This window comes from Martes martes (assembly GCF_963455335.1).
Source record: "Martes martes genome assembly, chromosome: 1".
Classification (NCBI taxonomy): Eukaryota; Metazoa; Chordata; class Mammalia; order Carnivora; family Mustelidae; genus Martes; species Martes martes.
Window position 1 is genome coordinate 55,003,456 of NC_137888.1, and position 15,074 is coordinate 55,018,529.

At 41.6% G+C, this 15,074-nt stretch overlaps 1 protein-coding gene across 1 annotated transcript in view; it reads right to left on the bottom strand.

Moving 5' to 3' along the window:
* Nucleotides 1–15,074, bottom strand: part of MYH15 (myosin heavy chain 15) — a gene marked incomplete at both ends in the record, with an annotated part of 154,377 nt that overhangs the window by 129,113 nt on the left and 10,190 nt on the right. Inside the window, 7 exons of the mRNA XM_080799011.1 lie at nucleotides 7,175–7,270; nucleotides 7,361–7,424; nucleotides 9,227–9,319; nucleotides 11,226–11,319; nucleotides 12,622–12,649; nucleotides 13,295–13,451; nucleotides 14,885–15,028. Of these exons, the coding sequence (XP_080655137.1) occupies nucleotides 7,175–7,270; nucleotides 7,361–7,424; nucleotides 9,227–9,319; nucleotides 11,226–11,319; nucleotides 12,622–12,649; nucleotides 13,295–13,451; nucleotides 14,885–15,028 (676 nt within the window). The remainder of the gene's footprint in view (nucleotides 1–7,174; nucleotides 7,271–7,360; nucleotides 7,425–9,226; nucleotides 9,320–11,225; nucleotides 11,320–12,621; nucleotides 12,650–13,294; nucleotides 13,452–14,884; nucleotides 15,029–15,074) is intronic.

Here is a 15,074-nt window from a genome sequence, read left to right on the forward strand (position 1 = left end):
AGCCCCATGTTGGGTGTAGAGTTTACTTAAAAATAAAATCTTAAAAACAAAAAAGTGTTGGTGATACAGAGCTACAGTTTTCAATAGAGTGGTCAGGGAAAGCCTCTATAAGGTGACATTTCAATAAAGACCTGCAAGAGTTGAGGGGGAAAATAAGTGGGGGGAAATGCTCCAGACAAAGAAAAACAAATGCAAAGGCCCCGAGGTAGAGGTTTTCCTGGCATTTTGAGTGGCTCAAGAGGCAAATTAAGGAAGTAAGTGGTAGTACGTTATGAGGTCAGAGAGGCATAAAGAGGAGATAGATCATAGCTCCTCACAGGCCAAGGTGAGGATTTGGACATTTATGTCTATGTAAGATAGGAAGCTGTTGAAGGTTTTTGAGCAGAGGAATGACATAATCTGATTTTTTTTAAAGATTTTATTTATTTATTCGACAGAGAGAGCATGATCATAAGTAGGCAGAGAGGTAGGCAGAGAGAGAGGGGGAAGCAGGCTCCCTGCTGAGCAGAGAGCCCAATGCGGGACCCTGAGATCATGACCTGAGCTGAAGGCAGAGGCTTAACCCACTGAGCCACCCAGGTGTCCTTGATTTTTTTTTTTTTTTTAATTTACCATGGCTGCTGTATTAAAGACAGAGAGAACAAGGATGGAAGCAGAAATATCTGGTAGGAGACTGTTAAATAATCCACGAGAGAGGCACCTGGGTGGCTCCGTCATTTAAGCCTCTGCCTTCAGCTCAGGTCATGATCCCCGGGGACCTGAGACTGAGACCCACATCAACCCCCTGCTCAGCGTGGAGCCTGCTTCTCCCTCTGCCTGCTGCTACCCCTGCATGTGTGCTCACTTTCGCTCTCTCTCTACCAAATAAATAAGTAAAATCTTAAAAAAAATAAAAAATCCAGGAGCGAGATGATGGTATTTGACCAGCGTACTAATAGGAGCAATGGTAAGGAAGTGCTCGGAGTGTGGAGTTTTAAAGTAGATGGAACAGATGAGAATAAGGTGGGAGAAACAGATGAGTTCAAGAGCAGGTCTTAGGCACATTAAATTTAAGATGTTATCATAAATATATGCTACAACATGGAAATCTCAAAATAATTATGCTGAGTGAAATAAGTCAGACAAGAAGAGTATATACTGTAGAATTCCATCTTAAGAATTTCTAGAAATTTTTTTCTTTTAAAGTGTTTTATTTTTGTGTAAACTAAAAGGAAATTGACACACTGAAATAGCAAAAGACTTTGGACATGCATATTAACCTTGTTAAGAGTTCTTCTACGGGTTTCTCTTTTCCATAGGAATTCCCCTTAAACATTTAAAACCCATAGTTTTTACAGTATCTACAGCCTAAACCATAACAATCTATGATTCTGTTATTTTACATTGTGCAAAATCCTCAAAATATAGTGGTACCATAGGAAAAAAAATCAGTCACAAGTAAATTCCATTGTAAGTCATTCATATAATTTGGTTCTTCTCCAAACCAAGTAGAGACATAGAGGAGTCAGTTAGCTAGGAGTCTGGAATTCTGGAGAGACTCTGGACTTGTGATAGAACCGTGGAAGTTATCGGATGGAAACGATCTTTAAAGCTACCCGTTGTTGAATGAGGTCACCACGAGATAGATGCAAGGACTGAGCCCAGGGCACTCTAAAGTTACAGGGCCAGATGAAAGAGAAAGACTGACAGGGAAATACCCAAAGATTTAGGGGAGAAACAAGGGAGGGTGTTGTGCTAGAAGCCAAGAGGAGAGATTCTCAAGGAGGAGGGAGTAATCAGTGGTGTCAAATTCTGTCATGCCTTTCAAGGTCAAGAAATGTTTATATATTCTGCAACGCTCATTCATGGCTTTACTGATGTCTCTCAAATCTATATTTTCTGAGCTCCCGACCTACAGCTCCAACTTCCCACTAGACGTTTCAGTGCAGACAGCCATAAGTAGCTCAAATCCAACATTACCAAAATTGAATCTATGACGTTTTTCCATGTCTGCCCTGAAGCTATGCCTCTTCTGTGGTTCCATATGCTGGTGAATGTCACCACCGTACTCAAGCTACACTTGCGGGTGCCATGAAATCTTGTCCTCTCACACCTCAAATATGGACATCATTTCCATGTCTTTCAAATTAATCTTTTTTCTCTACAATAGGTATATGATATGAAGAGGAGGTAAAGATATAAAGATAACATGGTCTTTTCCCTCAAGGAGGCTTCAGGAATCACACACCTAACTAGTGCAGGAAATGCTAAGTGTTTTAGGGTGAGAGGATGTTTCTGTTGGATGTCTCATTTCATACCAAAACAAAACACAAAACAAGCAAACAAAAAACCACACACACACACACACACACACACACACACCAAACTACCTTCTAAAATTGTTTTTCCAAGAATTACCAGTTGGATCACTTTAAATTATAATCATTCATATCCTTTTCATTTTATGTCATTTTTGTCATCACTTCTCATTATCTCATTTTTGATCATTTTCATTCTGGTCATTTTGATGAAAGGTGCTATATTTGACATTATTTTCTGTATGTAGAATATAGGAAAATAGAAACCTAGAAAGTCTCACTACTTGGCCAGTCCCAAATTAATGATCAGTTGAATTTAGAACATAGTTTCTAGTATTTCTGTTAGACTAAGCTAGCTACCTACTCAAACCCGTGTTTGTAACTATGATGGGAATTTCTTTCCTCCTTTGCCAATAGAATGAGGGTCTTCCTCGCATCCAAGCAGGCCCAACAATTGGACAAACACTATGGGAAACACAGCAGAAAGACCACCTTGTGTCCGAGGTCTACCAGACCAGGAGGAGGAAAGAGTCAACATTCAGGAGGGGGCGGGAGTAAGGCGCCATGAAGGGCCCACATGCTACACACACACTCCTCCCACTCCACCTCCCTGCTTCCAGACACATCATTTCAAGGAGTCATAAAGGAAAAAAAAAACCAAACCAAAACAAAGAAGTCATAAAGGACACCTAATGGGCTTCTCCTTTATTTCACTAACCAGAAATATGGCTGATGCACTGACCTAACCATTCACGGCAGCAGCCGTAGTCAATTTGAAGTGGTAGCTCTTAGAAACGTACAGACCACACGCATGAGTGTTTGAGGGACTCTGAAAGGCCTTTAGCTCAAAATGTCTTCCCCACTAGGTCTTATAAAAATTTATTTTCCAGGAAAAATGAAATTTAATTGTGTTAAGTCTTGAGGTCACCTCAGAGTATCATGTAAACAGAGATTCCTTTATTTAATTAATTTCATTTCTATCAGAGGAATGGCCCTGAGAGATTTTTTTTTTTTTTTTTAAAGGCAAACAAATAGTGAATACTATGTGAGACACTATGAGGGCCAGGGAGACTATCTAGGTCAGATAAGGCCCACACAGAAGATTGTTGACCAGGCTGTGGGCATGTGGAGAAAGGGGGGAGGGAACCTTGTCAGGAAGGCTGGGGACAGCATAAAGAGGAGGTGCAAGATGATGCTAAAGGTAAATTCAGTTGTTTCACAACTTCAAAAAATTCAGGTCTCAACCTTCATACAAGTTCATTTCTAGATTCCACTCTTCAGGAGGAGATGCAAAGAAGCCTTTAAGAATGAGTATTTTATCATTCAAGGATTTGTTTTACATGTCTTCCTGACAGTGAATTTTACTTTCACCATAGATGAGTGTTCTCCAAGACTCAGCTGAGTTCACTATGAAAAGAAGCAAAGCTGACACTGGACCAAAACAACAACAACAACAACAAACCCCTTAAAATCACAAAGTCCTGTAGCTAGTACCACTATGCCGCATCAACCATCATTACCTGTTTCTCACACTGCCATGGACAGCTGAAGAGGTTGTACACTGCCCAACTCCACAAAGAATCATCCACACAGTCTACAGTTTGAACAGCACTCTCTGGAGTCAGGCAGGGCACAATCTGCACCACCACCACACACACATCTTTTTCCTCCTAACAACCAGTGGGGAGAAAGGGAATGAAGATAGGAGACCAGTTCAAGAGAAACCTAATGGGCCAGGGGAGTAAAACTTAATATGCTCCAGAATAGGAGGTCCAGACGATGACAGTTTCTTTCCCCAGAGGCCTTCAGGCCCCTAGTAGACAGGTTGGGTGCCCCTCTTGGCACCCTTATGCATGGCTGATATGTACCAAAGTGAGCCCCCAGGGCAGTAGACAAAATGTCAAAGATTCTAAGAGACAAGGTGGTGTTTTCTGACCCCTCACCCTAGAGTTCATGCACCAGTTGAATAGTAGCAATGGGTACAATAAACAGAAAAAACTAGACACAGAACAGAAGAAAAATAGGAAGGTATATGCAGGACCAACCCATCCAGCTGGCATTAAGAACAAGAATTTCAAGGAGCCATATCTCAGGTTTCTGAGGAAGTAGGTTTTAGCCATGCCTTGACCAAGGGTCAGTGTAAAGTGAGAGGGGAGGGGAGGAGGGATGTTTCAGACCATGTAGAGACTAGTTGGGAGCTGACTCTGGGATAACACTTCACCCCATTCCTCAGCTCCTTTGGTGGGTGGCCAGCCTCCCGACTGATTTTCCATACACGGTTCTTTTGTGGTACTGACAAGTGCTTCTGTTGTTGGAAATTTGGACATAATCCTTTTGTTGCTAAGGTATGTCCTCTTGTAACAATCCTCAGGACACTCTGAAACTCTCCTTTGGCAAACATGAATAAAAAGAACTCAAATTCTAAAATGTCCCCAAGAATGGCCAGTGCTGCCCAGAACAAATGGACTGACAATACCCAATTTGGACCACCAGATGTCAGTCTTCGTGCAGGAATCAATCTCTGCAGCCCCCAAAGACTCAGCAAGATCAATGAATTCAAGATGAGCCTGCGTTTTCCACTGCAGACCACAGAGCCTTCGGACAGTTCTAGTTGTAAACAGAGATGCTCCCCCAAATTGTACTGTCCCTGCTGGTACCCACATTGGACCCTATGTGTCAGATGGCTTGCACAGCAGAGAAATCAGTGCTAAGAATGTTAGATATGGCAGGGCTAATCAGAGGAAGATGCAGAAAAAAAAAAATCTGTTCCACATTAGGTGGAGGGAAAGCGGAAGGAGAACTGCAGCTGCGTTTGTATCACCCGCTGCACCTGTGCCAGAAATAATTGTCCAGTTTGCAGAGCTTGCCCCATTCGGTGAGGGCACTTTGAATTTGAAGACTGTGCAATCAAAACACCACTAAGGGTATGACTGACACACTGAGCCTAGCATAGGAGGCTGGGGGAATTCACTGCCCACTCATTTGCTCACCTGGATTCTTTTTTTTTTTCCACCTGGATCTTTGATCTCATCCCACAACCACTCCTGTGGGAGTGTCCTTGTCCTCAGTGGTTTAGTTCATATGCAAGACCTTTGCAATCCAATCAGATTCTCATTCTTCCCTTCCAATGACTTCCCATACTCTGCCTCAGGCTGCAAGGTGCTGCTTGATCAGGTCCTGCCCACCTCTTCCCTATGTTACTTTCTTCTTTCCTCTTTCTGTCAACTGCAATGGCCATTTTGCAATCTCAAAAATAAAATAAATGCATTGCTGCCTTGGGGCCTTTGCACTCACTGTTCGCTCTTCCTGGAACTTTATTCCAAAAAATCTTGCCTGCTCACTCGCTTACTCATTCAGGTGTCTGCAAAAATACTGTCTTCCCAGAGAGGTCTTGCCTGACCAGTCTATCTAAAATATAACCACCCACTACCCTACCAAGCCCAAATTCACTGTTTTCTCACCCTATTTTTTTTTTTTGTAGACCTACCATTCGCTCAAATTATATATGTCTTCATTTACTTGTTTATTACTTACCTCCCATACTATAATATAAGCCTATGAGGGCAGGGACCTGTCTGTCTTATTTTTCAAACCCCATGCTTAAAAAAGCAGTGCCTTGTACACATGCAGCAGTCACACAATAAAGACTGAGTGACTATAGGAAGTTTATTCTCTTGGCCCATTAGTTACTTTTCTTTCTCTTCATGGTACTACCTTTATCCTGGTCAAATCATAAAACTTGGGAATATTTTTGGCTCACCACTCCCTCATTCCTGCATTCAGCCATTGCTAAGACCTGTCTATTCTTCTATGAATCCATCCCCTTTCTCCCATTCCCACAGACACAACCTTACACAATGCCTTGTGATCTTATACTAGGACTGCTATAGTCCCTTCCCTCTAGGATCTTGGCCTCCCATCCATCCTGCCCACCATATCAGCTTAACTGTCACTGCCCTCAGCAAATCATGAGCTCCTATTACCCCAACCCATAACATATGTACACCACCCCCAACTCCTTGAGTTCAGAAACCATCAGGATAACATCTCTACTATTCCTCTATGCAAATCCTTTCTTCCAGTCAACCTGATGTCTCTGCTCCCCGATCTTGTCCTGCCTTTTCCTGCCCCTGTACCCACTGTTCTCTCATAGGAAATACCCTCCACTCATTACTCTGGTTAAATCCCCCTCCCATCCTTCATATCCCAACCCCAAACCTCCCTTCTTTATAAAACTCCCACTTCTGGCCTTTTGTCTATACCGCCCATGGGGTTCTAATTTTCTAATCATTGAAGGCCTTAAATTACCTAAATTTTTTACACACATCCCCTCTCTGTCTCTCTCTGTCTCTCTGTCTCTCTCTCCCTCTTTCTCTCTCTCTCTCTCACACACACACACACACACACACACACACACTTTCATTTATACCTTCTAGGCATCCTGTCCACTTCCAAACACTACCAAATTGGGAAAACATTTACTCTCTAGCAATATAAAATTATATAACACTTGGGGCACCTGGGTGGCTCAGTGGGTTAAGCCTCTGCCTTCGGCTCAGGTCATGGTCTCAGGGTCCTGGGATCGAGCCCCGCATCGGGCTCTCTGCTGGGTAGGGAGCCTGCTTCCCCCACACCTCTGCCTGCCTCTATGCCTGCTTGTGATCTCTCTCTCTCTCTGTCAAATAAATAAATAAATAAAATCTTTTAAAAAAAATTATAGAACACTGGTTTTATAATTGGTTTAATAATTGTTTACTTTTTAGGATAAATAAACTGAGTTCTCAAGAGACTTACTAAACAACACTTTCCCAGGTCTGAGAATCTGACTTCTGTCTCTTGTTTTACAATATCCCTCAGCTCCAGAATAACACACTTACCACAAAGGTCTTTTTTTCCAGACAGAATTTGATAGAATATGTGGTAGTTCCTCTCTCCGGGCTGCTGGAAAATCACTCGGGATTTTTCAAGCAAATCTGTGGGATGAGAAAAGGATAAAGCTTCCTATTTAGGTATTGCCGCAAAACTTAGAAGAAAAGTAATCCAATAGTGCAGTGGCTACTTACAAATATCGATGTCTACAGAGGACAGCTTGCCTCTGGCACCAAAGTGCATCCTGATGAATTTGCCCTGGGGGGGACATAAAACACAGTCTCCTATGGAAACATTCCGAACAGTTGCAACGGCTTTCTTATACGCGTTACTCCCAAAGTGACTAGTTCAAAGTTAAAAGAAAAATGCAGCATGGGCCTGAGATGGCATCAGTTAATGCTAGGAGGAAGCCAGAATGATCACCAGAACTGGCAGGGGCCCTGGATTCTAGTGTCAGACCTGCCGACTTCTAGCTGTGTGTTCTTATGTGTATTATTGAATCTCTCTGGGCCTCAGCGTTCTTACCTAAAAAAGGACAAAAAGCAATTATCTGTTCAGCATATTCTTTCATTTATTCAGTAAACATTCACTGAAAACCTACTACCATCCAGGAAACCTACTAGGACTTGGACATATCACATGAAGAAAAAAACAGGTGTGGTCCCTACTCTTCTAGATTCTAGGTGTAAGCAGCTAATGCGATGGCATTAACAAAGAAACACAAAGGAACGTTTGGTGATCCTTGAATCCTAAAGAAAAGACAGCTGTGCAGGAGTTCAGTGAGTAAAAGGGGCAAAATACAAGAGTCCGAGAGTTAGGCCCCAGTCACCCTATCACTAAGTCCTACAGGCCACAGGAAGGAGTAGGGTTTAATATTATTTATGTGTTCTCAGAAGACAGTGGGAGATTTTATGCAGATGTGATCAGATTTCTGTTTTAAAACACGGCTTTGGCATAAATAATAGATGGGGCTCCTTTCCTTTCTTCTCATGAAAAGCCATAAGACAGGATCTGTGGGACAGAAAGGCTGCCCAAGGAGACAGAGCCCGCGTCAGAAGCCAGGGGCAGCTAAGGAGGCAGTCGGTGTCAGCTGGGGCTGGCAGGATGAGGAGGACAGTGCCAGGGGATGACAGGCTGGTAAAGGTCACCCCTGCAAGGAAGTAGGTAGGGGGGACCACAGCCACGCAAGGGAAGGAGAGTGGTGACAAACAGGGGGATTGAGCCATTAAGTTAGCAAATATAGGGGAATGGGAACCATACACACAGACACGCGTGTGTAAGTACCCTCACAAGCAGGTGTAGGAACAGGCAGGGCAGTACAAAGGCCCTGGACTGAACCCAACCACCTCACCATGAGGCTGTTATTTAATTGTGCCCAAAGATTCAAATGGGAAGCCTTCTGCGAATTTCCTTGTAAATTATAGAGTGGCTGCTTGCCACTCATTTTTGTCATAAAATGGCTTTGTGAAAGTAAGGTTTGAAATTCAAATTCTTCCTCTATCCTGGGATTGCAGTTATCAAAAGCGATTTTTTAAAAATGTTTTCTTCCTGCAAAAAAAAAAAAAAAAAAAATTCCCCAGTAGAAAATATGCAGAGGTAGGGGAGCCATAAGCAAGAATAGAAACAATAATTGTATTAAGTGAATGAGGAAGTGCTTACTACATTGACCAGTTATAAGGAGTATAGGAAATTATGAAGGAGAAAGTACTTTCAAATCTGTAAAATATAATACAATATAAAGCATTATTAGAATTTGCTGGGTGAGCTTCTCTACCAGGAGTAGAAAGGAAATTGAAACTATTAAATATTGTTAATATTACCAATTATTAAATACTGTCTTCCTGAAATTGACTAAACGATAGAAGCTTCCCTGGTACATATTTATATATAGTTTTAATTTCTTAATAACAAAACTGATCTCTTTCTTTTTCAAACAATCTAACAATGTTAGACCTCTTTGATGTCTGAGAAATTTTTTTACATCTATGTGCTCAGACCTGAATTTTACCATTTACTTAAAAATTAGAGACTCTGATATGCTGTTCAATCACATTACTTACAAAACGAGACGAGTTGTCATTTCTCAGGGTTTTGGCATTTCCAAATGCTTCCAAAATAGGATGCACTTGCTTGATTTGATCTTCTAAAGTCCCCTGAGGTACAAGTAAGAGAAATACAGCAGATAAAGTTTTTAGTAAAATTCTGTAATGTGGTAAGCCCTCCATCCCTAGATCTGACCCCATTCTTGCTTTGGATAAATAGTAGCCAAAAGCTGTTTCCAAATTTTGTTTATACAATGTTACTTTGGAATCAGAACTCAGAAAAATAGATGACTGAAAACTGTCTTAACATACAATGCCCCTGTGAATATATGTGGGAGCTCATTTATTTGCAATGCTTCTCTTTTGGTTGGAATTGGCCTAAGTGGGGAAAGGAACTAAATATCTACCATCAATCAATCAATCAATACTATAGCCTATTTCCAGAAAGACTTCATGCCTTATATTTTCCCCATTGTTTATCTCCCTCTCATCCCATCTAATTCTTACACCTGGAAATTTATCCTAAGGTAATACAGCAGATTCTTGGCATTATTAAATTATATTTTTCCTTATTATGATTCCTAAGTAATCCAGTGGTCCATGCCAAGCAGGGAGTCAGTGATGGTATTCATTTTGAATTTGAATTGTGTGTGCTCAGCAGGTCACCTCCACAGAGTAAGTCTTAATGAGCACTCAGCATCCCCATTGCAATGTGGCTATGTTGTTTTCCACTCAACATCAAAGATCCATTTCATGGAAGGGATTACTTAGTATATAGTATTCAAGAATTTATAAACTTAGGGGCACTCGTGTGGCTCAGTTGGTTAAGTGTCCCACTCTTGATTTTAGCTCAGGTGGTAAGATTGAGCCCTGCTTCCTCTCCCTCCCTCTCCTTCTCATGTGCACACACACTCTCTTGCTCTCAAAAAAAAAAAAAAGTATATATATAAAACTACAAATATCACATCCCTTCTACATCGTATGGGTCTACTATAAATAGGTAAAAGGGCTAAAGGAGCAAAGTTTCTCATGTATTGTATTATGTATTGTGTCATGTATTATCATAAGGCTCAATGGCTAGAACAAACACACACTGAACAACCTAAAATGCACACAGAAATGAAGTAATATCTAGTGAATAATAGAGTTCAATGATACCTAAAGAAATCAATCAAATTCAGGAATGTGGTGGTTGGGAAACTTTTCGTGGCTTGAAAATTGGACCAGGTTGCTATTTTGATATACTTCTTGGCAAAAACAGCAGGGAGCATCCAGGATTGAATTTTAAAAAGCAAAATAACAATGCCAGACATAGAAAGATGAGAGGCTCTCTAACAGCTCAATAACTCATTGATTTTGAGTCTCACTCAGCATTATCTAATTTTATTTTTGCATACCAATTCTCACGGTCTAGTTACTCTCAAATTATCATAAAACCCATCAACCTGTTAATGGAGCTAAACAAAGTAAGCTAAATTAAAAATCACCAAAGATAAAAGTAATTAAATAGAGAGGGAAGATAAGTAGAACCTGGAATGTGATTAACATTGAGGTAATGCCCATCAGGCCTTTGGGATTTGATCCAGGAGTTAGTGGTAAAGGAAGAAGACTTCTACCGGTACTTATCTGTGGAAGTCTGACATCTCATAGTAGCTAAAGGGATTCAGAAATATCAAAAGTGGCCATTCAAGGCACTGATGACTCTAGCCTTTAGGGAAGATGGCTTGGATCTTAAGTGTAATTCTCAGAGGGTACAATCAACAAAGATCAGCCTAAATAGCCCTTGAAGCAAATCTGAAACAAATTATGTGATTTCATGTTTGGGGGTTATTGGTTTGAAGCACTTGGTGATCCTCTCAAGAGGCAAAGATGGGGGAAAAAAACCCCTTTTCTATAATTTTCTAATTGCTCTATGGCTCTTGTCTCCTCTTTTCTCCCCCAAAAGTGGTCAAGGCAGAGCCTCCATGATCAGGATAGGACTACCTCACCTCTCCTGCCAAGATATATGAGCACTTACCAGCTTTTCCCTTGATTCACCCGTGGTTGCTATGGTGGCAAAATACTGGATGATATGTTTGGTGTTCACAGTCTTTCCAGCACCAGATTCTCCTCTGCGATGAGAAATTCAATGATACAGTTAACTGGTTTGGATTATAAATACAGTGAAAAGTTAAATCATTTTAACCATATAGGCTAAGACAAGAAGGAAAAATTTTATGGAAAAATGGAACTGGAGAGGAAACTTGATTAAAGAGATGTAGATATTTAATCAATTGGGTGACAGGGAAGGACTATCTCAGGCTGGAGAAACAGCATGAACAAACATCAAAACTCAGTACAGAAAGATTAAAGATTTTATAAAAACTGGAAGACTGCTTTTCATGGTCTGGTTAACAAAAAACTGAGGAGTTTCTCTATTAATTAAAGACAGGTCTCCTCTTTACCAGCTGTTGCAGGGATTTCCACATATTAAGGCTACGACATGGCTAGGTCCAACCTTCTCCCTGAGAAGAGGGCTTACCAATCAATCTACCAGGCAGCTGGGTTTTAGAGTTCCCTTTTACGTTTGATAACCAGTTAACTTTGTGATGTGGGAAGAACACAGTGGTGCTAGCCTTATCACCCAAAGCATTATAGGATCAAGGCCTGCCTTTATCTCTATGAAACTCCAGAAAAGAGTCAATCCTCTCTGCAAGGCCTAAACACTTAACTATCCTTCTAGCTCTAAGATTCTGAGACTCTTTTCCTTCTTGAGATGACTAAAGCCAATGGAGAGCCCAGGACATGAGGTGACAACACCATTGCTTAGGAAGACCAAGAACTTTAGCATTTCACTGCCTTTTGAATCTTAGCCTCCCCACCCTTCCCCAGCCACCATGCTGATAGTTCATCTGGTCAACCAGTGCTCTTCTCATCAAAAGCAGATACAATACAATATCACTGGTCTTTACCCTCCTTTTCTGCTCCAAGTGTCACCATCTTTTAGTTCCTACTACTTAAAGTACCTTGGTCTGCCCCAATCTGGCAGGAGGTTATTGTTCCATGGTCATACCCATTGAACTTTCTGGCTCTCTGCCCAATTAGCCAGTCCACAGACCTTTGAAAATGATTATTTTGACAGGGAGTTCTCCATCAAGAAAGTGACTAAGATCACTTTGTGCACTATGAGTTCTAAAAGATCTACTAAGATGGTGGGGGCAACCTACCTAGTACCATATCTGGAGTAATCGCTGACTAAATTGTTATGACAATTTCCTGAGTTATCTTATTCTTGCCTAGAATGTATTCTGTATCTAAAGAGCAAACAATTCAAAGATAGTGAATTTATGTTTTATTCCCAGTGAAATGTAGATATCTGTTTCCATTGAAACTCTCACCGCTAGCCAGAAAGAGGTGGCAAGGCAAACACTTACGTCAAAAGTACAGACTGATTCTCCTGATCTACAAAAGAAAAGAAAATGTCAGAACATTCTTCTGCCAGAGCTTCTACGTATTGGCAAACTTATTCAAAATGTCCTTGGTTGCGGTTTGAAGTCAGACACCAGGAAAAGGATTTGCTCTCAGTCGGATAAAAAAATACCATTTAAAGAGCACAGAGTAAAAAGAGATTTTTTTCCCTTGCCCCTATGTATGTCACTCATAAGAACATAGAAATCTCAGGCCTATTTTCCTTGCTCCAAATACAAATGATAACTGACTAATGGTTGACATTTTTGCCATTTTAAGCCTTTTAAGAAGCATGGTGTTACAATAGCTACAGAGAAACTTCTTTGTGCCAGAAACTCTAGCGGGCGCTTGATGTCATAAAAGCTGCCATCTACAGGGGGCTTACTCTGGGCCAGCCACTGGGCTGAGCACTTTCAATGCATTATCTCACTTAATTTGACGTGTGAGCTAATCATCTCCAGAACCCTAGGAGGCAGGCTCTATTTTGCCCATGTTTTATCCCAAAGAAATGGAGGCTTCAAGTGATTAGGTAACTGTAAAGGCCACGCTCTGCTCACAATGCCTACCTGCCTCTTAGTGACACAGAGAAGAAAGTAGATCAGATATTTTTACCTTTCATTTTGTAGGGCAGCCACTTACTGTGAAGCATATCCTGAAAGGCATTATCGGCCACAGCGAAGATGTGAGGGGGAGCTTCTGATCGCCTCTTCCCTTTGTAGGCAGCCACGACTTCTTTCTGATACACTGGGAGCCACTTGTAAGGGTTTATGCTCACACAGAAGAGACCTGAATATGTCTGAGGAAAAATCAGAGGAGATTTCAGAAAACAGGTTGGAAATACTTCCAGGTCTGTCAGCTCTCTCACTGCCAGATAACGTTTGCTGAAATATTTACTCATAAAGGACCTAAAAAGAGGAGAGCTCTCAGATGCTCACAGAGAGGGGACTATAACGGGAAGAGACAGAACCAGGTTAGAGGAGCCTTGGGACCCGGGGTTACCTCTCCCCGGGGAGACCCGCTAACTACTAACATGTCTGACACACACACCTTTTGAAGACAGGGAGGACGCCAACAGCAGGCTGAGCAGTTATCGGGCATTTGAGGCCAGAAGGTGGCTTGTGTTTCAGCAAGATTAGGAACCTGATTTTTAAGGCAATGAGAGGGAATAGCTCATTTGGGTCACTCAGTCACCGTAATGGTTGAATTGTGGCTCCCCCAAAAAGACACGTTCAGGTCCTAATCCCCAAAACCAAACTTATTTGGAAAAAGGATCTTTGCAAATATAATTAAGCTAAGGATCTCAAGATGATATGTGGGTGGGCCTTAAATCCAATGGCTGATGTCTTTATAAGACACACAGAGAGAAGAAAATATGGACACACAGAAGGGAAAGGGATATAAAGGCAGAGGCAGAGAGTGGAGCGGTACAACCACAAGGAATGCCAGCAGCCACTAGAAGCTTCGAGGGGTAAGGATTCTCCACTACAGACTCCAGAAGGAGTATGACCCTGCTGATTTGATTTGATTTTAGACTTCTGGCTTCTAGAACTGTGATTGAATAAACTTCTCTTGTTAAGCCAACTGGTTTGTGGTAATTTTGTTACAGCATCCTAGGGAAACTAATATAGTCATATAAGTCAGAGTGCCAAGGGACAAGTTGGCTACATGTCGTGGCTTCGGTAGCAGTGCAGCCCAAATGCTATCATTTTGGCCCAATCTACTCAGGGCTGCTGTTGAATAGGATCTGAGTAAATCAAAGAACCTAAGCAAACATCACCAGTGTAATGGTGTTGAAAACAGTAACTCCTTCTCCGGAGCATGAACAGGGTGACAGGCACTGCACTGAGTTCTTTACATTCTCTGATTTCATCCTCCAGGCTACCTTGGAGAGCCAAGCAGTCTCACCTCACTTTATAGATAAGGTGACTTCAGAAGTTAAGAAACTTAACAACTAATCAGGGACAAAACTAGCATTTGGACACCAATCTATCAGCTTCCAAACCTCATGACTTTACTTTAGCTTGACAACTTAGGGGCAGGCTACAGATGTTGACAAAATAAAATTGGGGGAAATGTGAAGGCAAGGTCCCTTCTCGGTGGGCATTCCTCAAGGATTATCCCCACATGAGTCTGCTTAGATTCCAAGCAAGCTATCATCTGAGAGAGGGCTGAGACATTGCCAGTGTGAGTGCCAGCGTGATCCCTCAGCAGTAAAGCATGTGTACATACATAGATCATCCAATGGTCATAGCGCTGCTTCAGGGTGTGCAGCACGGATGCCTCATTGAGATGAGTCAGCATTGCTAGGTCTTCAATCATTTCAAACTTTGGGGGATTCATCTGCTGGATTTCGTCCTCCTTGACACTTAGACTCTGCAGAGAGGAGAAAAATTGCGTATGTATTCCCCTATTTTATGTT